Genomic DNA, 25,900 nt, shown 5'->3' with positions numbered 1-25,900 from the left:
AAGGTGGGAACCTCTCCATGCTGCTTTCCAGCAGTCGGGCTGGTACCTGCAGAAGGAGGGTGTTTGGTGTCCCTTGCACTTTGGAGGGCATACAAAGCACTCTCCCACGCCATGTGGGCAGACCCTGCAGCACTGCAGTGGGGCCAGTTTGGAGAGCTGAATCCTTTGCTGGCCTCTCTCCTATATAGGCCACAGTGGTCTCAAAGATGTGATTTCAGTCTTCTACAGATGCTTTGGAGAGGCTTAAGGACTGTACTTAAAATGTTAGGATGGATATTAGCCCACTATTACTGGTCTTCACTACTGTGATGTTGCTTCCCTCTTCTCTCTCTGACAGCAGAGTCGCACCTACAGTGGAGTCACAAATATATGTACCAGGTTATGTCTTAGGTTAGGAATAGGAAGCTGAACATTCTTAAAAGTACATATTAAAAGAAAATAGGACTGCCTAAGGGGTACATTTTGTCCATTTTAAACCTTTATGGCAACATCAAGAAATCCAGTATTTGGCAAGAAAAGGGAGAGCACTGTTGGGTTTTTTTCAGCAGATTGATTGCCTTTTAAAGATGGTTGTTTCAAGTGACTGGAAAGTACAGTACATTCACATGAGTTTCAGAGAAGATGGCTTATGGGGAGAGAGCAAAGTGGTAAAAAAGAGCATAACGTCTATTAGAGCCCTGTAGTTTATCTCACTAAGGGCATAGTGTGGAAAAAATCAGTAAGATGAGGCCAGACACTTTGGCTCTGTCTGTTAGGAAGCTGCACAGCTGGAGGAGGAGCTGGCTGGTGGCTCTGTTGGCAGAGAACCCTCTGAGCTGACTTGCTTGGCTCTCCTCCAGCCTTTGCTGGGGAAAGCATGCACGTCCTGTGTGCTTTGTTTGGAGAAAATGTAATCCAGAATAGCACATATATTTGGATACTGGTCTTGAATGTCAGCTTTTATATAGCATGTTCAAATGTAATCATAAATCACCTTTTAGTTATATTGTTCTCTATTAGATCAGCAGGTCAGCAGACAGGAGTTCTCAGGTATGTTTGTACAGGTGCAGGTAGGCAGGTTTGTGGGATAGATGAGTTTAAAGATGCATGGAATTGCATTTGCCCCAGCATGTGCTAGTACTCTGGATTTATCGTATTTGGAAGTTTATCTATGCCAGTGTCTAATTTTAAATGTAATCTTTAGCAAAATCAGCTGTGAGAGATGAAAGTGCAAGGCCACTAGCACAGGAAAATTTGTCAATGCATCTCAGCATAGATTGAAGAGCCATTAAAGCTGTTCTTTGCTCATCTGAGTAGTTTATACAAACTGAAATGCAAATAATGCAGCCCGTTCCTCACAGACACACAAGAAAAGGAAATTACCTGAAAATTATGATGTTGATTTTTTTAACTAGGTGATCTTTAAGGTTCCTTCCAGCCCAGATCATTCTGTAATACCATGATTCTGTGAAAAATGTCATTTTAAGACCTTTCATTAGGGAACACATAGTTTAGCTAGTGTTTTCTAAGGAGGCTGGCTCTCAATATTTAGTTCACTTGTGGTTATTCTGGCAGTTCTTCAGCAATTTTTATATAATTAAAAGGAAATTAATTCAGCAAAAATTCTACAGAGAAGGAGGGGAAGAAGATGGTCCTGCCTTAAGACACCACCTGGGAATTAGCCGGCAAAATACAGAGTTCAAGAAGAGTAACAAGCCCACAGAGGTCATGCAAAATAGAGTTCAAGAAGAGTCAGAAGCCCACAGAGGTCGTGCAGCCATCATGCACTGCCACAGGCAGGTTTATCTAGCTCTGTGTGAAGTCCACACCAACCTGATGCAAGCTAAGCACATGTAAGCTCACTTTGTTGGTCCTATCTAGTTTTATAGTTGTGTTGACTGTGACTCATAGTGTTTGAATTGTCTGTAATCTATACCTGAACATCTGTGTCAGGCATGATTGTTAAACTGGTGAGTAGATGTTACCGTAGGTGATCACTCTTCCACACACTCCCAGAATTTTTCTTGTCATCTAGTTTCAACATTCTCTTAGAAATACACCTAAATTTGAACAATAACACAGCACATACCCCACCCTCCTGAAGGGTCAGAGATGCTCGAGACACATGACTTCATTGGCTTCTCTTGTTAACAAGACTGCACAGTTTATGAGCCTTTTCCTACCAAATAGATTTCCTGTTGCTAGTCAATGCAATTTCTGATGTGTTGCCAGCCCTAGGCTGGCTATGACTTAGAAGTGGCCTGGTATGCATCAGCTGGTTGATTCTGTTCTGCTTTCTTTTACCAAGGTCACACAGCACTAAGGGGTTGTCATCAGGGCAGTGAGGAGGAGTGAAACATGGTCAAGTTATCACTAAGTGATCAGTTAATAAAGTATGTTTCTTTCTCTAAAGGAAAGAAGAAAAGAATTTGAGAGCAATCTGCAAAAGGCTGGTTTGGAACTAGAAACAGAAGATAAGAAGGTAAAAAAAAAAAAATAGAGAGAAAAATTAAGACCAAAGGAATAGACCTGCAAATTACTAATGAATGTGTTACCACTTGGTTTCTTCGAGACAAATTGTAATTATTTCTAGCAGATTCCAGTGAAGTACAAGTAGTTTAAGTGAAACAAACTTAATGTTGTCTACTTGAGTTATGTATGTATGCTATGTTAATAAGAATTGTGGAAAGTCATTTTAATTAAGGAGGAAGTGATGGCTTTGGGTTTCCTAACAGAAAGAAAGCAGTTCTGAAAAAACTGTGACCTCATTTAAACCCATATAAACAGGAAGTATGCTAACAGCTATGTTTCATCCCATGTAACAACTAGTAACATGTTTGGAAGTCAGTGAATAGTTTAGCATATGTCCACTCAATACTTTAATTTTGATGAGGAAGGACTCTGGTGTAACATGTGAGGATGTTTGATTAGTGTTACTGTTTTATTTGATAACTGGAGAACACAGGATGCTGACTTCTTCAGTCAGCACACTTATTTCTGCCAAAGGTGCAAAATAACTCTTGATAAAGTTTAGACTCTGTAACATCCACGAGGATTAATTGAGCAATATGTAAAAAAACCCTTTTGATTGCCCTGTTCTTCTGTGTCTGCAGAGGAAAACTAGAAGAGCATGTACTGCGGGGTGTGGCCTGTGATAAGATTATTCCTAACCATAACTGCAAGGCTGTAACAGATCTGAGCTCTGGTTGATAACTGCTTTTTGCGGGGACTCTTGTGCACTCTGCTGTATGAAAGCTGCCCTCTTCAGGAAAAAGGAGAGCTCTGCAGTCCAGCACGGTGGCCTGCGGGGTGCCAGCCCTGCACAGCAATCCCTTGTGCTTCCAGCGCACTCAGAGTGTAATGAGGGTTTTCAGGCCTCTGTGTACTAGACTAATGTATTTTGAAAAGCCTTTGTGAGCTTTTATTAGTGCAAAGATTATTTTTATAAACCATCAACCACTCAGATAAGCTTTTCATTTAAAAACAAATATCTGTATACACAAAATTCTCCCTATTCCCCCCCCCTTTTTTTTTTTTTTTTTTAAGCTTTCACAAATATGTAAAAGGCAATAAATTCTGTATAACAGCTCTTCTTATTAATCTGTCAGTGGAACACAGTTTACTCTACCTGATTTAACTTTCTTGGATTAGGAGTCTGAGGATGGCAAGATTTATTTTGTGAAGATCCATGCCCCGTGGGAGGTTCTGATCACATATGCAGAAGTGCTGAATATTAAAGTTCCCATCAAGGAAAATGACATTCCCTCCATGGTGGAGAACCCCCTAGACTGTATGCTGGCCCCACTCAGGCTTCCTGAGAAGGTGATGCACCCTGAACCGGATTATTTCACAGCACCATTCAGCAAGGACAAGCAGGAGCTGTACCTCATTAATGATGAGAGCACTTTCTTCTCACCATCCATGAGAAACAGAATAGTACGTATGTGAATTTGTCTACTTTTATTTACATAGCCCCATAGGAATATGAATGCAAGGAAGGAGTATATAAACTCTGATATCTGTGAGTAAATAAAGGGAAGCTGAGGTGCCTGTGCACCTTTCTCAGAAATCTGGAATGGTGTTCGTTGGAATGGATCTTCTGGATGTCTACAAGGCAAGTGTGCCCTCAGCAGTCTCATATGCAGTAGGGCCTTCTGAAAAAACACTTTTTGCTTTTGCATATGGTTCTTGCAGATGATACACAGTGCAAAGCCATTATTGGTTTCTGTTAAATGGCCTTAAAGCAGGAAAGGTCTGAAATTCTTGTGTTTGAATCTCAGGTTAATTATATCCTTACACGTTGCCCATATGGAACAGAAGAAGGGAAGAAAAAGTTTGGGATTAAGAGACTGCTAAATAATGGCACCTATTCAGCTGCATATCCTCTTCATGATGTAAGTGTTTTAGCTTTCTGCTCCCTTGAGCATTTCTCAGTGTTTCTACTCCTCTGCCTACCGTGATATTTGCTGTTTTTAGCAGAAATGAAAATGTACGGAAACCCTTCCATTTGTCCCAGTAATTGATTGTGCTTTATAATACAGATGACATCTTCCAAACTACTATTTGCCTTTTATCTGCTGAAATGTTTCTTCCTGTGAATGAGTTTCTAGGATGTACTTGTGTGTCAGTTACACAGTTTGTGAGAGACTTACTCCATAGTATATTCCTATGTATATTCTTGTAATGTCTATGATACAGATTATGCAGTAGTACATTAGATTGTAACCAGGAATGAGTACCTGCTGTAGATGTGTATATCCAGTGTGTGTGTAGGGTATGTACATACATATGCTGTAGTTACATAAATAATACTCTTGGGATCATACCACGTTAGAACTGAAGTCAAATGAGTTGCACGAGCCCTACAGTTCAGTGTAGGGTGGTTGCTTGTCCATCTCCCACTGAGCTTTGGTCAACAACTACTGGAAGTGTGGTAAGGATTGTAAATATTACTCTTTAGTTTTGCTGTAGGGTTAAATTTTAATACAGCATATGTGAATTTAGCCCTGAATTGCCTTGGAGAAAACAAGAGAGAGATGGGTTTATTTATTTTAACTTCTTTTTTCTTCTTCTGAATGTTGCTTAAATCTTAAATTCTCTCCTTGTTATTTTAGATTTGTCACAAGGCTTTAGTGAACTTAAATTGCTTATTTATCTCTGCATTCTACCACAAGTTATTTTAAAATAATTTATATAGATTTGTATTTTTAAAATGTTTTTAGATATTTACTTCTCCCTTAGAAAAGGAAAGGAAATGGATGAATGAGTATTCTTTAGGTTTTTGGGGCAAAGTTTAGCTGATTGGAGTCTGGGCTGTAGAAGACTAGTTCAGGCTGAGAAGTTCTTTATACTGTTGGGACTACCAAAACCAAGGATAATAAAATGCAATTGTAGAAGAATTTCTTCTAAATAAGTACAATGACCCTTAAATGCCAAGAAATTGTATGGAAGGATTCCAAAAATCACAAGACAGACTCAAAAATCGTTGTCTAAAGGACAACTATTTAACCTTCTAAAATATTTTTTAAATGCAAACTTTAGGTTGTTTAAATGTCTTGATTTCTTTTAGAAAACACTTTAGAAAGTATTTTCCATGATTTTCTTTGTGGTTGAGAGACATTCAAGGGGAAAACAAAAAGGAAAACCAAGATCACAAACTGAATGTTTGATGTAGCCAAATAGTTCTAAAGGGCTGGAGCACCTCTCTTATGGAGACAGGCTGAGACAGTTGGGCTTGTTCAGCCTGGAGAAGTCTCTGGGGAGACTTTTGTAGCAGCCTTATAGCCAGTATCTGAAGGGGCTACAGGAAAGCTGAGGAGGGACTTTTTACAAGGGCTTGTAGTGAGAGGACAAGGGGTAATGGATTAAAGCTGGAAGAGGGGAGATTTAGGTTAGACATTAGGAAGAAATTCTTTACTGTGAAGGTGGTGAAACACTGGAACAGGTTGCCCAGGGAAGTTGTGGATGCCTCATCCTTGGAAGTGTTCAAGGCCAGATGGCATGGGGCCCTGAGCAATGTGGTGTAGTGGAAGTGTCTCTGCCAATGCAGAGGGGTTGGAACTAGGTGATCCTCGAGGTCCCTTCCATCGTTAACCATTCTATGATTCTATGAGCTTCAAGGTCCCTTCAAACCCAAACCATTCTGTGGTTCTATGCTAAAGACAGAGCTTTGATGAACAACTACTGGAAGTGTGGTTCTACAATACAAAATTAAATTTACAAGATTTATCAGAAACTGCTGCTATTTTGTGCTGTTTAATTTCTAGGAAACAGATGAAGTTCCAAAATGTTCTTAATATTTGGCAGGTAGCTACATGATAGTGATGAACACCAGCAAAGTTAATTAGTGTCAGAATTTCATTTTGCATGTCCTTGCCTTACAGCTCAAGAAGCCACAGCACAGAGAACATGATAGTGCTGTGGCTGCAGGCAGGAAACAAGTGTATTGTCTGTCCTCTACATCTCTCACTGAAATGCTTTTGGCTGTGCCATTTACAATGAGACTAAAGTACAGAGAAAAGGATTTAAGTTTGCATTTTAAGGATGTTGGGTAGAATAGTGTTTTTCTGGAAGCTTGAACTTACGTAATTGCATGTGCTACACCAGTGTACAAACCATTCAGCTCAGTGATCTCCCAGTGCAAATGAGTGCGTTGTACCCACACCATACGGGTGTCACATAACTTGATGTGGTTACAATACAGGCTGACTTAGTATCTAAGACTCACAGATGTGAGTATTATCTTAAAACATTACTTTTAGAAAAGGGAGTACACTTAAAGAAAGTGATGGAGTCCCGAGTTTGAGTTTCAGATTAGTTTAATGGGCACAATCTAAGGGAGGGTGTATCATCAGTAATGGTTGTTCCTTTCAATTTAGTATTTGAGTGTCACTGAGGTGTTTTGCATGTCCTCTGATTTGCTCACAGTGCCAGTACTGGAAGAAGGCAAATGATCCCAACTGTGACAACGAGAGATACACGTTGTACATGGAGTGGGCCCGATTCTTGCGGTTCTACAAAGAACAGCCTTTGGACCTCATCAGGTAACATACTGCCTGAGATGGGTTGTTTTCACCTGGTTTGCACTGCAGTACGAACATGCATTCATTTGTAGCTTGGTCCTAATGGGAAAATTTTGCTACTTTTAAGATCCAATGAGAATTGGATACTTAATTAGGCACTTGGTCCTTGGAGGACACGACCCAGGTTTTTACTAGCAACTGGAAAACTGCTTTATCTCAAATTAAGCCTCTTTTAATCTAGCCAGCACTCCCAGGGCCGAGTATATTGCAAGTAATTCAGCTTTAGAGGAACACATATGAAGAATACCTTGCATTTTATAATCAATATCTGCCACCACTTTTAAAGATTGCTTTGAAATTTTGAAATTTCAAGACAGACTTGAAAAAACACTGTTTCTGAAGCTTGACTCTTAATTTAGTACTAAACCCATATTTAAACTAACCTTAGCTAAGTTGTCTTTGATTTGGTTCATCTGATACAACAAAGACATTACTTCATTCACAGGTTACCATTGCTGCATTTGTAACACAATCGGTTGTAAATCTATGAATTACTTGTTCTAACCACGTACCCAGCTTCATTTTCTATAACTCCTTGGAAAACAACAAAAAAAAAGGAAATCTTCATGTATGTTATTTTGTGGGAAGAGGAAAGAATGATTTTAAAACTAGAGCTTCTGCTAGGAAGTTAAAAAGGGTTTAAAGAGCCTTTGTATTTTGTTCATTCAGCTTGTGTAACTTCTCACAGTCAACCTCAAGTCCTAGTTTTCCTGTGCACATAAATCATATACTCTTCTGTTAAATGAGAATTTTGCCAAGTGTTTAATTTTGACTCTGGCCAGTTTGCTCCGTGGCAGTTTTAAACTTTGCTTTGTGTTCCTGTTAATCCCATGTTTTTTTTGTGTTCAGGAAGTACTATGGTGAGAAGATTGGAATCTATTTTGCCTGGCTAGGATTTTACACTGAGATGCTATTCCTTGCAGCAGTTGTTGGCTTAATCTGTTTTCTTTATGGCTTGTTTACAATGGATGAAAATATGAGCAGGTGAGTGTCATGTTGAAAATCTCCTGAGCTTATAATGGAAAAGCTAAGCAATGTGAAAACTTTGTTATTGCAAAAATGAACAGATAACAAGCTTTGAAAGCTTGTTAGAGCAGACAGATTTGTTCTTCAGCTATCCTTATGGACAGAAATGGTGCTGGACAGCTAATCCAGAACTTGGAACTAATAATTAGTAAGACTCCATTTGTAGATGAAAAGCAATATTTTATTGCCATTTGACAATAGATTTTTATATTGGAGTTCCTGCAGTACATAGTCCTAGGAATACCACTGACATCTCTCAAAATTGTTTGTTCCAAGTGTTTATTGTTGCCTTAAGCTTTTTTATTTTAATCTGTGTTACAGGGTATTCATTGACCTTTTTGTGTAAGTCATCATTTGTATTAACTACCAAAAGCATGAGTACAGGACAGATCAGCATCAAAGAGGGATGCAGTATCTTGCCAGGCAGAGTTTGCTTATTTTTAAATAAGCATTGTATTGGTTTCCTCAAGGGTCCCAAGATTTTTTTCCAGAAAATGTTGAGCTTTAACGATAAAAGATCAATAACAGGTTAAAATTCTCAACCATTGTATTGGATTGTATAATTTTAAGATTTATATTTTAGCTAGGCTCAGAATTCACCTGGGAATACTGCTGTGCTTGTTCAGATTTCTCTGGATACTGGAGGCGTATCACAGGAACGTAAATACTGGCCACTAGTAGTAGTAAATGGATAGATGGCAAAGCTGAATGGCTGCCTCTGCTTTTAGAAAAGGTGTTACAAACACATGACTAACCTGGTGAGAAACAACATGGCTAATATCTCACATGAAAGCAGTGCATGTGCAGTTCAGCTCCTTACAGACTTCAGGTTCATTACTGATAGATGAGAAGGCCCAGGCCAAGTAAATTGCTAGTTCTCCTCCTTTTAAAGGAGACAGGTTACCACTAGTGAGTGTGATCAGACTTGGCATCTTCTCTGTGAAACTGTGAATGTTGAGCTTTGAACAAATGAAGCTCTTCATGTGTATTTCTAAAAAGTAAATTTCATATAGCAGCTCTTAAGAGGCTATGAAAACAGATACTGTACAATGGTTTTCTCCTCAGCAAAGAAATCTGTGACCCTGAAATTGGAGGAGAGATCATCATGTGCCCTCTTTGTGACCGAGAATGTGACTACTGGAGACTAAACACCACCTGTGAGTCCTCACAGGTCTGTATCTGGTGCTTCAGCCACTAGTAATTTTTGTTCATACTGAAATGTGTTTTGGCACTGACCTGTTCCTGTCTATTGTGTTGCAGTATTCCCATCTGTTCGACAACGTGGCAACTCTCTTTTTTGCCATTTTCATGGGCATATGGGGTGAGTGCATTTCGAAAGTTTTATGTCAAAGCAATAAGGAGATTTTGGCCAAAATGCTGAGGGACACTGGAGGTGGGAATAAGGGGAATAATGTCTTCACTTGAATATCCTGCCTCAGAGGCAAAAGTGATAAAGGAATTAAAAGAATGTAGAGCTACAGAGGGATTGAATTTAACCAAAACCAAACAAAATCCAGCAGGTATCAAGGGTATCATAAGCATCATTTACTCTTAACTGCTAATATTTGCTTTTTTCCTTAGTAACCCAAGACTTTTTCACAAATAATTCTAAAAAAAAAAATTGTATAATATGATGTTGTACATCTATCTTCCTAAACTTCTCTTGGTTTTAAGCACTAGCCTTTGAGTGACAAGGATCAGTCATTCAGGAAGTGCCAGCATGAGGTCTTAGAACCACAGAAGATAAGTTTTGCTATATTTGTGTAAACCATAAAGCCTTTCCACTTCAAATAACAGTCAGATTATCAAAGGTTTGCATTTTAGAGTAGTTTATAGAGGGCTTTTAAAATGTTATAGAATGTTGTAACTTTTATAGTTGTTTATTTTATATGTGAAGTCAGTTCCTTCTAGTGTCATAAAAAATTTCTTAAGCCAGCCTCACTCTTGAGTGTATGAAAAGCATCAGATATTCACTGTCTTTAAAATGACCATGATAGCAAATAATAATTTAAAAGCTACAGAAATCTTTGAACATACTACTTGAAAACAGTTTTGCTTATTTGTAACAGTTGTTCATGTGTTACAGGCTTATACATAAGCAATTAGTTGAAGTATCACATTCCTTTATTGTTCCGTATTGCTATTTGCAAATGAAAACTAGTTAAACTACAACTGAGCATGGTTGTCATAAGTGTGGAAATACCCATATCCTGCCTGGATGTCTTCCTTGTCACCCACTTCTGGAGTTCAGTTAGCTAATATGTTACTTATTCCCTGTTATGGTCTTGTCTGTGATCTTCAGTGAAAATAGATGGGCTGCATTGTGAGGGTGAACAACAGACCACAGGATAGGAGGCACCACAGAAACTAGTTTAACTTTGTTCATAAACTTGGTGATTTCGCCCTTACTATATTTTAACATTTCCAAATTGCAGTTACACTTTTCTTGGAGTTCTGGAAGAGACGGCAGGCTAGACTGAAATATGAGTGGGATTTGTTTGATTTTGAAGAGGAGCAGCAACAACTCCAGCTGAGGCCTGAGTATGAAGCTAAATGTACCCAAAAGAAGAAGAACCCTGTAACTCAGGTAATGATCTTGCTGGGTTGACATGCATGCAGGTTCAGTTGTGTGCTGAAAGGTACTTTGGTGACGTGCAAGTTCTGCCTCAGGAACAACTCTATCTCATTGCTAGTTCAAGATTTGTGTGACACACATAAGCAGAGCCACATATATACTGGAGCAGGGCAGGCCCTCAGCTATTCCATCACCCCTGAGCAGGTGTTCATGGTAGCAGTGAGCTTGGCTTAAGTAGGTAGAATGTGATGCCAACCATGCCCTCATTGAACACAGTAGAGGGCATTGAATAGCAAAGCAGAACATGGCAGTACATTGTTTTCTCACTGAAGACATTCAGTTGATGAGGGATGAAGTTTGCACTCTTTGATTGACTAATGTGAGAGAGAAACTCTTCACCTCCTGACAGCAGCATAGTTGAGTTGGGAACAGTCAGGTCTGGAGCTGACAGTCCTGCCTTGCCAGGGTCTTTTTGCCCTGGGCAAGGCCATTGCTGTGTGTCCATCCTGCTTTCCAGTCTGAAGGTACCAGTAACTGAGGGTGCTCAGTACTTCAGCCTCCTCTTGCAAGTGACAGGCATGTCCCATCTCATGGACCATGGCTGTCTCCTGCAGATGTCTTATATTATTTAGGCTTTTGACACAGTGTGAATGAGAACATGGGTGTTTTTTTGTCTCTGGAGTATGCATAACCGTAATGTATTTTTCTTATCTCAGAGTGAGATCCTACACTGTTCTGTGCTTTCTACATATGCATTAACATTTACCATAAAAATTAACTGACTGCACAATCCTTTATTTTATGGGACATCAATTAATTGCCTTGGTGGATTTTCAGAAGCTCTTGTGTGGCAAGGTTTAGCAGTGATCCTTATCACTGCTGAGTTATAGCAAACCATACAAGTTAACTGTGCTGCGCTTTAATTTCCTTTTTTTAGATAATGTGCAATACTGAACACATGAAAGGACAATTATTTCACATAAGGTAATTCTGCAGGCTGATGAGATAATATGGATACAGGTCACTGAATTTCTTGCATCCCAAGGCTGTCTTGGCTTTCCTCAGAAAATGCTTTCCTCATTATTTCTGATCATGATTCAGAGTTCTAGGTGCAATGTAACAGAACTTGCTCATCCTGAGGCTTTAATTAACACCTCATTTGTCATTATAGTAAACTGTTTAGCTGGATCATAGCTGAAATCTGGTTTTGCTGATCACAGCAGAATCTTAATTTCCATAAATAATGAAGCATTCCGTTCCAACTTAAGTTCTATCGTTACACATTATTGCCTACATCCTGTTCTAAAGTAGGAAACCTGTTGAATGGCTTAAAATGTGCAAAACATTTGTTCTTAGTATAGAATATACATACTATTTATTAATATATAATGGGTTTAAAATGTTATGACTCTCTGTAAAGCCACCTGATATCTGTGCTTGTATCTTATCTTGAGCTGATTTTTATAGTTCTTTTAATAGAGCCTTTAGCTGTTATACCATCAAACAGCTTGTTGTAACTTGAGACTACAGCATTGACACTTGTGTTTAGGAAGTGTACTTAGGCAGATACAGGGAGTATATCTCTTCTCAGAGAGCAGCACTCTACCCTTCAAACAAAATCACATTGGTATGAGCCTACTGATTTACAGAAGATCTTGCCATCGAGAGGCAACGCTTGTAACACACCTGCTACTACTTGGCTGGGTCGGGGAGAAACATGCAGCTCAGTTGCAGCCTTTGGATTTAGTGCCATTACAATTACACAAGTTCCTTGGGCACATCATGGGCTTTTGTGCAACAGAAAGTAAATTCCTTTCAATAATATTTTACAAGTTGAATATCTAATGTCAAAACAAGCATTTTCAGGTTCAGTATGCTCATTGGTAATACACACTCACATGCAGTTGTCAATGCCTCTTTGTCCAATGCCTGCTCCCAAAGATTTATCAAATTCAGTTATTTTTTAGTAAATCTTCTTCCACTGGCATTAGTTCTTAAATGATCCTTTCTTAATACATGTAATCTGATATTTTAGGAGTTAGAATTGGTTGCGAAAAAGAGAACTTTACAGGAACATGGCAAATTGTTCATGTGCTACATGGGGATACTTACTTGGGTAAGACCCAGCAGCCTGATGCTGCAGCAGGGATTGGCAACTAATGAATGTAGTCATTGCTTCAATTAAAAAATAAATACATCAAGGGAGTGGAGGAAAATACTCTCTGGCTGTGTGGAAAAACATGGCATGTCCAAATAAATGACCATTTTAAGAATCCTTGACATGAAGAATTTCTTAATTCAGTCCAGTTTTGGACTTAGAGATGTATGACAGCTGACCTAGCATTACAGCAATAGTTGTGTCCTGTTTGTCTAATGAAGGAGGTGGTCTTTTCCCTTCAGCTACTGACTCATTTTTGTGAAGGTTTAACCATTCTTTCAAAGTACTGTCTTTACTTTTAGTCGTTTTACGGCCACTTCTGTCCTGATCTTCCCCTCCCTCCTCCAGCATATTCAAAATCATGTCCTCTCTGCCTATTTTGAGCGGGGAGTTCTGAATGGTTTTCCTTGGATTTGGGCACTTTCACACAGCTGATGAGAGCTCTGTCTGCTGCTTGATGTTGGAATAAGGTTATGGATTTGTGAACTGTGCTGTGCTTGCTTGATTGTTTCAGGAGATGGAGCCTTATTTGCCTATAACTAGCCAGGCTGTGCGGTTCTGCATCTCAGGAACTACAGTGTTGTTCTGGGTGAGCATCTTTTTGAATCATCACTTTAACATACATCAGAGTTGCTGGTTATCACTAATCATGACATTAACACAAACTGGTTTTAATCATGACATTAACACATGCAGATTTCCCACTGCCATGCAAAATGCACTTCTGTTCAGATTAAAAAAAAAGAAAAAAACCAAACACCTTGGAAATCCGACATTAATTGGTAATATCATTGGATATTTTAGGTTAGGGATATTTTTTTCTCTAATTTATGGTCTGTTAACAGACCATACTGAAAAGATTTGTTGTAAAGGCAAAAAAACCCCCAAAGCCTGGTCAATACAGTGAAGCATATACATACTTGTCTGTGGAAATAATCTGCAGAGTGAATTCAATCTAACTTCTTTCCATCTCCATTTCTAGGAGACTGTATCTTTCTTCACTATTTATTTTTTAATCTTGTCATTACATTGTCTGCCTTTCTTGTGTTAACAAAATAATTCTGTTAGGTTTAATGTATCTAATATAAAAAAAAATGCTGCCTGTGTACTTTGCATTTGAGTGCTGCTGAAGCCATCCCCATAAAGAATGAGATTGGGAAAGTATGATGCATGGTGGTTTACATCTTCTTTCAAAAGTTGCATGCAGAGAGATGGACAGAGCTATGGGTGTATTTGAAATCTCTGTCCTTTGTTTAGGTGTCCCTGATCATAGCCAGCATGATAGCTGTGATCGTGTATCGCCTGGCAGTCTACGCCGCCTTCGCCAGCCTGATGGAGAACACTCAGACTTTACAGCCCATCCGAGGTTTGCTGACCCCTCAGCTGGCCACTTCAGTCACAGCCTCGTGCCTGAATTTTGTCATCATCATGATCCTGAATTTCTTGTATGAGAGAATAGCTATCTGGATTACTGATATGGGTAAGCAGTCTCCTTGAAGAAAAAACTTCAAGGAGTCACTAAAGGTAGAACTGATCTTGAGGTGCTCAGTGTATTTTTTCTCACCTTGGCACAGTGGGAGCACTAGGGTGTTAGTCTGTAGCTTGAAGCAGTGACTCAGTTGTATCCATGGCCTTACTGAACATTTTCACTGTATTTAAATAGTTATCATATGCTGGTTTCTCTCAGTATAATGTTTGTTTATATTCAGACTAGTCTGTGGAGACAATCATAGTTTTGAACATAATTAAAAATTAACACATGTTATATTAGAGTCACCAAAGCAACATCAAACTGTCTTGAGTTAGCAGTATTTCAATTAGAAATCCTGAAGAGATATTCTTCAAGTAGGTCACAGCTTTCACAGACATTTTTACAAGAAGAAAGACTAAATAATAATGTTTCTTGCTTTGGGGAAAAGGGAAGAGACTGGGGGACAGGGTAGAATTTTCTCTTGGCATTGTTTCCTTTAGCTGTGGATTACAGGTTCAGTTCAAAAAAAGACTGATGGCAGAGACTGAGCAGGTTGAGAAGTTGGGGGAAAGATGTGGTGTGGCTGTAGCTGTTGGTAGTGTTTCCTGCAGAGAGCTCACTCCAGAGCTGGGGGAGCCAGCAGGCAAGCCTAGAATCATCTGTTACTTTTGTAGCAGATTTTGTGTTAGAATTTTGCTTGCTTGCTGGAAATAGCCTTTCCTAGAACTCTTCTTATGTCTTTTTCTTTGCTTGCCCTTAATGATTTAGATGCACAGGTCCCTGCAAGTGCTTTATAGAAAGCAGTAATTGCAGAATATTCAGCTGGAGTGGGGAGAGATGAAAGTATTAGGTATGTGTAGTTTGTATACCTGTCATAAAACCAGCTAGATGATCGTTTTTACGAGGTCTTAAAAGTGGAATCAAGAATTGAAAGGTGTTTCTTGCAGAAACATAATGGGATGTTGCCTTTGGTTTCTTTTGATTTATTGTGTACTATCTCTTGTCTCAGAGATCTGTATTGCTTATCTGATTTGGCAAATTTAGACCAAAGAAAGACAGAACAAATAATAAGTAAGATTGCCCCTAGCAAAAAAAGCTAAAATAACAAACAAAAATGCAACAAACCAACAAAAAAACCCAACAGAAAAAAAATATTTTTTTAATCTTTCTTTCCTGAAGGTTATGAATTATAAGCATGAAAGCTCAGCGATGTTATTTTGCTGCTTGCAAGTGTGGAGGATTAATTTCTTAAGTGTCAGCAGTACCTGGGGTGATGTTAGGGAGGGAAAATCAGTTTCCTTTTGGGGACTGCTGCCCTCCTCTGGCGGCTGTGGCAGCTGCGCTGAGCCCAGCCACGGTTGGGTCCAGGGTATGAAATGATGGCTGTGGCTGTCAGGATTGTCTTTTCTAACTTTTCACCCTTGAATTCCTTTAAAAACGTGAGGCCAGGTTCTGTTTTCAGACTGGTGTTCTGAACAGTACAGTATCTGATGTAAACACTTGAATAGCTCAGTGCCAATAAAAATACTTCCATGAGCTACAGCCTAGGCAGACTGCCTCACCTGAGACCTACCTCCTTTGTACTGCACGTTTCCAGCAAATGCCTTCAGTCAAGCAATCTTATGCCAAGCTCAGAAACGTTGATTTACTCAGATATATAAAACAGCTGTGTCATAGGGCTGCTGAGTTTAACATGTCTACTAGTTCCTGAGCAATTCAGAGGGATGTGAGTGCTGGTGGTGTATTTCTTTCCACTTTCTCCCAGACTGAATTGATAATATACTAATATATTTAGTACTGATAATGTACATAGGGCTTCCTGCTACCTTTAATAATGTAAACATGATGGGGAATGTGATTATGAAGGCAGCAAAATATTAAGCAGAGGGTTGGTGATGTTCAGTACCACCAAGATGCCTGTCTCCTTCCCTGTTCTTCCCTTCACTATGAGTTTCATCTTCCAGAGGCACAGGATCCCATCCAGTTTCTGCTGATTTCAGTATAAGTAACATGCTTCTCTACCACCAAGCAGAAGCAAAGTCTGTATAGTGTGTGTTGTCAAGAAGACCCTGTTAGTTAATGTTTGAGATTTATCTTGGATCTCCTAAAAACTGTACGATTTTTGGGATGAACAAGTGCTAGTGGGCAGTACAAAGAAGAGGAAATAGAAGCTTATAAATATTTCAAGAATGAATTTCACTTTCCTGTCTACTCAGAATATTGCATTGTAAATTAAGGGCAAGGTGACTGAGAGCAGGAATTCCATCTGATTAACTGTAGATGGATTTCCTTTTTTATTTTTTCCCTTCTTTGGGTTGCAAAGGCATTGTGGGTGATGGATATTTATGAATCTATATCCTTTCAAAGAGAATAAAGGAAAATAAAATTACTTTTTTTCTGTTTTCACAGAGATTCCCAGAACTCATATGGAGTATGAGAACAGGCTCACTATGAAAATGTTTCTGTTCCAGTTTGTCAACTACTATTCATCCTGCTTCTATGTGGCCTTCTTCAAAGGGAAGTTTGTTGGTTACCCAGGTGCCTACACATACATGTTTAATCGTTGGCGAAATGAAGAGGTAGGACTTTCTTGACTTAAGGTATTGTATAATAATATATAGTAGCTTAAACTCTTCCTGCTGTTGCTAGTCAGGGTAGCACCAAAAGTGAAAATCTGTGCCTCTTGGTCACAAGAGTGAAAAATCAAAAAGCTTTTCTTGGCCCCAGTTCTCCTGACATACCAGTGGATCTCACTGCAAGTCTTAACAGTGATCCTCTAGGCTGAAGGAAGGTCATATAAATGGAAATGGTCTCTGGCTTTTGGGCCTCTTTATAAGCTTTTTGTGGCACTACATTTTCAGAGAAACCATTTGGGAAGAGGCACATCTGTAAACTGTTGCTTATTTCCTTAATTTTGTTGCTAATTATGCTGTCTGTAGAGAGATGAAATACAATCTTTAATGTGAGGTCAATAGTGGAGGAAAAACTTCACGCAAAACACAATGAAGTGATGCAGTACACTTACTGATAGAGTATCTTCTAACTCTGCTTTGGCTGCTAAATTCTTAAGAAGGCTGCAACAAAGGATTGAAACTTTAAAACTAGTGTTCTCAGCAAACAGCAGAGGCCAGATACTGGCAGGTATTCACATACCTCTGGTGTAGAGTGTGAGGAGAAAATGCAGGTGCTTGCTAGGTTAGGGTTGGCCTGAGCACTGTGGATTTACTTTCCTGAAGCTGTGGGGCTGGCTGTTGCACCTGGATCCTGCAGCCCCATCTTTGTATCAGCACAGTGGTCAGCTGGAAGCATTTCTGAATTACTCTGGCTTTGAATGGTCATTCTGTTTTGGTGTGTGTTTTATCAAGCACATTGAGCATTGAAAGCCCTTCTGTAACAGCTTTCCTGAGAAGGCATCTTAGCTGGCAGTCCAGGTATAAATTAAGTATTGTCCTAACAAGTTTTAAGAACTCCTTTATTTCATTTATACAGTAGCAGAGTATAGTTTATCTGGGTAATGTCCATTATTAATGTCCATTAACCCCCAGTTTGTTTCTGGCAGTGTGATCCTGCAGGCTGTTTGATAGAACTGACGACCCAGCTCACCATAGTCATGGCTGGCAAGCAGATCTGGGGCAATATCCAGGAGGCCATTGTACCGTAAGTTCTCTCTGACACTGAGATGCCCATGCTATAGGCAGAGGGAATTCTTGGAGACAGTGATAACAACTATTGTCATAGAGCAGAAGCTGAGAAAAATTCTGTAAATTAAGCACAAATTCTGGGTAGACTCATTTCGTTATGGCTTTTGGCCTCTTTTTGTGAAAACCATGTGTATAAAAGCTTATTGCAACAAGGAGCTTCCATAGAGAAGGAGATACTTGATCTGCTCTCATTGTTAACTTTTTTTTGCATGTACAGCTGGATTTGTAACTGGTGGGGTCGCCGGAAAGCCAGAAATAATCCAGAGAATTTATACAGTCGCTGGGAGCAAGACCATGATCTGCAGATATTTGGAGCCTTAGGCTTGTTCTATGAATACCTAGAAATGGGTGAGTTTAAAAATATGCATTTGGAATTGAGGACAAGACACCTTGTACTGACAGTTTAGAAAAAAAAAAAAACAGCTTCTCAATCAATTGTTAATGCCACCACTTTCATCTGGTAAACAGTAGATGATTAACTGCTGGAAATCATTAAATAGGTCAGCCCAATTAAAGAAAAAAAGCTGCCTTTGCATCTTGGACTGCAGGGAGTTACACAGAAATGCTGCAAAGACTGTTTGTTTCCCTCATTTGAATGGGAAGCATTATTCTGGGTGCAGCTATAGCTGTCTGGGTGTCTGATCTGTTCTTGTTCCCAAGCATCTTCTCAGCTGATGTCAGGGGGAGTTGTAAGTATGGGATGAGTGCCAAACATGCTGTAAGGATGGTACTGCAGAGATGAGATCTACCAGCTGCATTACGGACAATCCGTTTCCTGTTGGGTTTGCAGTCGTTAGTGCTTCAGCGCAGTCCAGCAGAGGGAGCTTGGGTAACAGAGCAGGATTTCCAAAGGTAACACAAACAAGCCAGCATATGAAATTAGTTTACACAACTAGAAATTGAAGCCAGACTAAAGATAAAAGACACAAAAAAAAAGGAAAAAGTTAGATTTGTCTATTATAAGGACATCATTTGTTGAAAAGTGGACCTTTGTATTGTTTCTACAGAACAAATTTTAAGTCTTCTAGATTCCCTAGAGGTGTCTAGCCTTATTATTGTCACTTCATACACTTCATGATATTTCCTGCAGAGCTGTGATCTTGTAAAATGAACATACTCAGTGTGGCCAGCCATGCCTGTTAACAGATAATTTTGCTCTTCCTGAACCAGAACTGAACCAGCACACTTTAGCATTTTCCTAAGCTAGTAGGAATTTTGTTGCTTGTTTAAGATGAAGAAATCATCACTAAAATCATGGAAGAGGTGATGACTGGTGTATGGGCTTTTATTTTTATCCACTGCCTAAACCAGAGAAGATGTTCTATTTCCTAGCTTAAACCAGGACAAAAATGCAGTATTTTCTCTACACTGAAGACTGTCACATGCTGTACCAAGACAGATTGCATTTTGGTCATGAATAAAGGGATCATTTTTGTATTTGATCTACAATTCTTAAACTAATGTTAAGACTCCCCAGTGGAACTAATACATATAGAATTGGTATTAATATCTTGACTGAAACAGTAACAATAGGTGAAGTTAAGGTTGTGGTAAAAGGTTTTCCTCTTTCTCATTTAAGAGTGTAGCTGATAAGTAAAAGGGGAACAAGCTTGCTCTGTACAAACCACTGGAGGTGAAAACTGCCCTGGGTTGTTTCCTTCTTGTGATTCAGAAATTTGATGTATGAGTTACATTTCACTCATGAGAGAACTGCAGCACCATGAAAGAATTTACACCCAGCACTGCTGGCAGCATGACTGGACAGGACCCACTTGCCCTGTTCTGTTGAGTGCTGCTCAGGGCTAGGACAGGCTGTCATTTTGCTCAGGCCAAGGCTGGAGATGAGTTGTTGTGCAGGCTGGCAGAAGTTTGCCATTTGTCTGCAAGTGACAACTTGCACGTTTCCCTGTCACATTGAGGGTACTTTTGTAGGGGCAGATTTTGGCAGTTTTTTCTTTTCTCTCTTGCAGTCATTCAGTTTGGATTCATTACCCTCTTTGTGGCATCCTTTCCCTTGGCTCCCCTTCTTGCTCTGATGAATAATATCCTGGAGATTCGAGTAGACTCCTGGAAATTAACCACTCAGTACAGGAGACCTGTGGCTGCAAAAGCACATAGCATAGGAGTTTGGCAAGAAATCCTGAACGCAATGGCCATCTTGTCTGTTGTCACTAATGTAAGTACATTAACTGTGCTACATCGACGGTGATTCTTTAATGTGCTCAGAATTTGCAGATTTAAAAATCAGCTGATACTTATTTCTCCTTCGTCAAGAGTATTTGCTTTTACCATATGTTGCCCTACAGAGATATGGTCAAACCATCTGGATGGTATGGCTTGTCCACACGTTGATGACATGCAGCTCCCAACCCACATTCCATTGGACCATAATCTTTAATTCACTTGTCCATGTTTTCCAGCATTTTGGAATGGCATAAGCCAGTCTGAAGTTTAGTGTGATGAAGCACACTGATTCCCCAGAGCGAACTGTAGGAGACAGGCAAGGTGGATTAATTCTGTTGGCCAGATGACATTTTCTGTCTTGTCGTTTTGAGACCTATTCTGTTGGAGTTCTGCTCATTGAACTGCTTCTGGATGCCCCTCTGGGGCAGTGGCTCAGAGTACTTTTTATAAAGTGGAAACTAAATGTTATGCCAGTATTTAATCTTAAGTGCAGTGTAAAGCAGACTGATGAGCAAAGAGTTGCCTCTTTTTAATGTAGAATATTAAATGGTATCAGATCTGCAAGTGTCATAAGCAACAAACCCACTTGCAGGTATTGCAAGGTAGCTGAGCATCTTAAGCATCCCAGGTTTCCAGGCAAAATGTGCTGGTAGCCATTGTTTCCTTTTTAAATACAGCTGGAGACAATGGCTCCCCTTCTTTCATAAAGTGATCCCACACTGGATTCGAGTTCATCCCTTCTCACAAGGATTCAAAACCCTCGTCTTGTTTTTCACTAAGAAGTGCTGTTTTACCACAGGCAGAAGATGGTTTGGTGTGAGAAGATATTTGACATTTGGTGCCTCTTGTAAGGACTGTTCACATGTTTTGTTCACTGGGTGCTGGTCCTTGCAGCAGAGGCTGCAGTCAACGTCTTTACCAAGGTTAAGTGCCAAAATGGTGCTCCCCCTTGCGTAAAAGAGCCTGGGTTATGCTACAGAGTCATAGTACCAGGATCCCTTTATCAGTCTGCTCACAACTTGTGTGTATGCCACTTCCTTAATTTTGTTTTTCAATTTCTTTTTCAGGCTTTTATTGTTGCATTCACGTCAGATATGATTCCTCGTTTAGTTTATTACTATGCTTATTCGGAAAGTGAAGACTCACCCATGTCTGGATACATAAACAATAGTTTGTCAGTGTTTCTGATCTCAGATTTTCCTGACAGAAACAAGCCCAAAATAAATCCCGAAAACTTTTCCGTATGCAGGTTGGTGCTGGTGTAATAATAAATCTTTTATCACTTTGTTTAGAATACAACATAAAAAATCAATGCAGATCTAAGTGGTCCACTAGAAATTAAATTATGTCATTCTCCTAATTCAAAAGTGTGAGAGGGAATATTTCAGCTATTAACAAGGCAGTGCTTGAGATGGTAAGAGATTGTGCCAGTCATGAAAAAAGTCACCTTTTTGTTGTTTAAGAGAGTCTCATTGCTAATGTTTTTTTCATTTAGTTTTACTTTCTTATTTAATTAAACCATTGATTTTTGAGTGATGAAGGACATTTATGCCCCTGACCTTGCAAACTTCAGCCTGTATTTTCAAAGGTTTTTAGGCTGCACTGCCTAAGTGGACAAGGCAGTATCATTAAGGGGATGTTTAGATTCCAAAGCTGAAAATGGGATATGGTTTTTGAAGTCAGTTGTTATTGTGCTAGATACCAAGGATCTGGGCCATCCTGCTTTCATTTAAAAAGCAGTCCTTTCTTGTTAAAAAAAGCACTGGAGGTTCTAGAAAGAGAAAGAACTTTGGAGAAGTCCATGGTAAAAGAAAAGTATTGATTTCATGAAAAAAAAAGAAGCCAAAACCAATGAACCAAATGAAAAAAGCCCAGCACTTTAAGAAGCAGCTACATTTGTATGATGTTTTAGCTTTAAAGCCCCAGCAGTCTCTGTCCCACTTACACATGTGAGTGTAGATCATGTACTCAAGACTGTCCTTCTGTTAAACCCTGCATCTCTCTAGTCCACAGTCTCTCAACATCTGTCACATTCCATCCCTCTATCCTGTTTGATTTGATCATTGCCTGAAAAAAAGTGAGCTATGTTTAAAATTCCACTTCTCACACATCTCTGCTTGGTTGCTGTGAATGTGAGGGTGTTTAAGCAAACATAAGATAAAAACAAATTGAGAGGCAACCTTTTCCTGCAACAGACCATTTAAAACAAGATGAAGAGGTTCCTTAAGTGACAGCTGTATTTGCCTGTAAGTGTCACTGAGCTTGTAGTCTGTCTTTGTCTGAATATGACATTTCACCTTTGCATGTCTTTCTATCCAACAGGTACAGAGACTATCGATATCCTCCAGATCATGAGAGGAGATATTTGCACACTATGCAGTTCTGGCACATTCTTGCTGCAAAACTGGCCTTTATCATTATCATGGAGGTATGTTGCCTACAAAATTGCCTTTCAAAAGTGGTACCTTACAGGTTCTCTAGGTAGTTTCTAATGTAACAGAAAATAAAACTACTGAGAGTATAAAATAGTTTCTTCCCTAAGTAGTACCAAATACTCATGTCCTGAATGATTAATAGAACTAGGCTTTTTAACTTCAGGAACTTAACCTCAGAATAAGAACCTTGAAAGCAGTTGAGGAGCTTGCTAGATATGAACCAAACAAAACAGCAGAATTAAAAAGATCTTTATGTAGATGTAAGAAACATGAACCAGCAGGAGTAGCATTTCCACTCCTACTGGTTTCATTAAAGAGCTGTATATGAGATGACTATTCAAAATACAGAAAGTATTTAAAACCAATGTATGTTAGCTAAAACTAGCTAAATTAATAATTTGAATAACTGACACTTCAGTATTAAGCCACGGCCACTTGCAAGTTCTGAAGGGAAAGGGGAGTTGTTAGTGTGTTCTTATCACTTTTCCTAGTGGATCTTACCAGTTCTCAATAGCTGAGTGTATCAGCACAGCCATGTGAATTTTCTGAGAAACCACACAGAGTTATTAGAAAGTGATGGTAGGGATTTAGAACCTGACACTTTCCTCATGGGTCTGCTAATTCATGAATGGTTTGGATTTAAAGTTTCTACATAACAGTAAACATTTTGATCTTTGTGCACATCTCAGATACACCGTAGTTTGTTATGTATTGTTCCAGGAAACCCAAACTAAATGTATTCTGCCTGTGAATAAAAAGTGACCTATTTGGTATTAAATAAAATAGGTGTTGCATTTGGTAATGAGTACATTTTTCCTGACTTTGTTTTGTTTTGTTGGTTTTTTCAGCATGTTGTGTTCATCGTCAAGTTCTTTGTAGCGTGGATGATTCCTGATGTCCCTTCAGATGTGAAAGCCAAAATAAAACGTGAAAAATACTTGACACAGAAAATCCTACATGAGTATGAACTTGAAAAGCTGAAGGAGAGGCTGTGTCAAGGTGATAAAGGAGCCACGGAAAAGGAGTTCATCGCCACAGAAGGGAGAATGGAGTTATCCAGAGCAATGTAGTTGGAAAAACAACTGTTTGGAATTTAGCTCATTTCAGCTTTTTTATCTGTGGTTTGCTCAGTATGCATCATCTTGAAAGCTACAGGACAGTTTCAACCCTTTGCTTTCAGTCGAAAGATTTGAGACTTCTAAAGGAAAGTCTTACTGAGCATTCTCTGTTTAGTAAATCTACTTAACTGTATGACTTCAGCACTGTTTTCTATCTACCCATCACTTTAAATAATACGTGTAATCTTGCAATCCTAAAATTTGGATTCCCACTATAGGGAATGTTACCCTTGAAGGGCTCACAGGATATGGTAAGGTCATTACCACCAAGTTCCCCGCCCATTGCTAAATGCAATGTTCCAGGCTGTATCCCAGCTGAATCAAAAGGATGTCGTAGAGGAGTCCTATTGTGGAAAATGCTGAGAATTAGTATTATTTTTAGGACATGATAGGAGAACACTCCTGATAAAAGGGTTAGGGTTGGGGCTTTTTTTGTATCCACTATGTCTTATGAAACACTTGTTTGCAGCTTTGAACTTCTATACACCCTTTAGAAGGAATTGATTTTTAAAGATGTATTGGCTGAATTCCACTTAGAATTATTTATAGGCACAGAATTCAGTTAATCCATATTAATGAAGGAAAAAACCCAGAATTTATTTTCATAAAGATATTATCTGCCAAAGAGTTTGCTCTTTAAATGCAAATAGTGTAGAACCATCTAATTACAGTGGTTTTTTAAAAGATGTGTATGATTTGGAGAAATACAGCTTCTTTATTCCTCAGTCTCTAAAACTGCCATTGGAGGATAGCGCTGGACATTAGTTTTGGCCAAAGCTGCTCCTTTGCTTGGAATCTTTTTTGGGTTCCCTGTGAATGCCAGCAAAGGGCTAAAGGTCTGTATCTGTACTCGATGCATACCATGGGGTATGGCTGCTCAGCACAGGGGGTTGGGAGCTGGACTGTCACACTGAGTGTTCTAGCTGGTTTGCACCTGCTTTGTATTCAAAGGATGTTATTAAGCATGCCATATATTCTATGTTTACATTGTTGTTGTCTGTATACATAGGAGCCTGGGTTTTGGTTTTGTTGGGTTTTTTTACTTTCTAATAATTAAGAAGGATTTTTTTTCCTGTTTTGTCATGGGGCTTTTCTACAAATTTACATTTATAAATATATAATAACTACTTGTGCAAAGTGGCTACTAGCTGCTGATGAATGTGCCCTCATTTTATAATTTGAAGCAGTTAGGCATTGTTATGGTTTTGCTGTATATTTAAACATATCAACACTTCCATGCTTAGTGCCTTGTTTATTTGCATTTGGCAAAAGATGTGAAAATGATCGCTATGGGGAAATGCCCATTTCCCCAGTGTGCTTGCAGGCATGATCCTATGACCCTGCACACAGAGCTGTACAGTGTTAGCCAAACCATGCCTGCCTTGGCACACCTCTGTCTTAGTGCTATGCCAGCTGTTCCCAGGGAGCAGTTCATACCTAGACTGTTTAGATAAAGTAGCACCAGACTGTTGAGTTCTCTCACACTGAAGTACACTAGTTAGAGAGATTAGAAATTTTACTATATTTGCACTTTGAAAGCTATACTTCCTTGCAAGTATACACAAAAAAAATAGAGATTCCATAACAGCCAACCGATGTACTGTTTACTAGAGCCATAACTTAAGGTTTGCATATTTTGTTTTAGCAAACCAAGCCTCCGTCTTGGAATACTTGGCTAGTAACCTAAATGGTGTAACAGTTTCAAATCAATGCCTTGTGTAGAATCATCCTTATCAGCAGAAGTTTTAATGTTGAAGTGCCTACCTCGAATAAACATCCCATGGTTTGGCTGCCAGTCAGGGAGGTGAAGCAGATGTACATTTCTTGTGACTCTTAAGTTAATTCAGCTTCATTCTGTAAGTTTGTTTGATAAATTGAGCACGTTGGCACATCATGTTTGTGATGAACTGACCACGTTCTTGAATATTCAGCTATATTTGAAGTAAAGGATTTATTGGAGAAATGCATGTATAAATAAATTAGCTCTGCTGCTTAATGTATAAGCCAAAGAAGATTATCAATCACCAGAATGAGTTATGTGGCACCAGAATTCACACTTTGCTACTTCTTACATGGATATTGTTAGCTGAACTGCTGGATTTAGCTGTCACGTCTTGTTATTGGTAGCAACCCAAACAGTGGCTTCTAAGGGTCAAGTAAAGAGATGCAAA

General features: G+C 39.1%; 1 protein-coding gene across 1 annotated transcript in view; it reads left to right on the top strand.

Moving 5' to 3' along the window:
* The window catches only part of ANO5 (anoctamin 5), a 73,482-nt gene extending 49,689 nt beyond the window's left edge, over positions 1-23,793 (top strand). The window contains exons 5-21 of the mRNA XM_009995861.1: positions 2,393-2,461; positions 3,631-3,915; positions 4,260-4,373; positions 6,907-7,022; positions 7,911-8,045; positions 9,153-9,258; positions 9,348-9,408; positions 10,523-10,674; positions 13,335-13,409; positions 14,078-14,300; positions 16,701-16,870; positions 17,851-17,948; positions 18,210-18,340; positions 19,963-20,168; positions 21,244-21,425; positions 22,499-22,604; positions 23,460-23,793. Coding sequence (XP_009994163.1) covers positions 2,393-2,461; positions 3,631-3,915; positions 4,260-4,373; positions 6,907-7,022; positions 7,911-8,045; positions 9,153-9,258; positions 9,348-9,408; positions 10,523-10,674; positions 13,335-13,409; positions 14,078-14,300; positions 16,701-16,870; positions 17,851-17,948; positions 18,210-18,340; positions 19,963-20,168; positions 21,244-21,425; positions 22,499-22,604; positions 23,460-23,681 — 2,451 coding nt within the window. The 3' untranslated portion in view covers positions 23,682-23,793. The remainder of the gene's footprint in view (positions 1-2,392; positions 2,462-3,630; positions 3,916-4,259; positions 4,374-6,906; positions 7,023-7,910; positions 8,046-9,152; positions 9,259-9,347; positions 9,409-10,522; positions 10,675-13,334; positions 13,410-14,077; positions 14,301-16,700; positions 16,871-17,850; positions 17,949-18,209; positions 18,341-19,962; positions 20,169-21,243; positions 21,426-22,498; positions 22,605-23,459) is intronic.
* Positions 23,794-25,900: the final 2,107 nt, after the last annotated feature.

This window comes from Chaetura pelagica, unplaced genomic scaffold (genome assembly GCF_000747805.2).
Source record: "Chaetura pelagica isolate M959 unplaced genomic scaffold, ChaPel_1.0 scaffold164, whole genome shotgun sequence".
NCBI lineage: Eukaryota > Metazoa > Chordata > Aves > Apodiformes > Apodidae > Chaetura > Chaetura pelagica.
The sequence above is the reverse complement of the archived record's forward strand: the minus strand, read 5'-3'. Positions and strand labels throughout refer to the sequence as shown.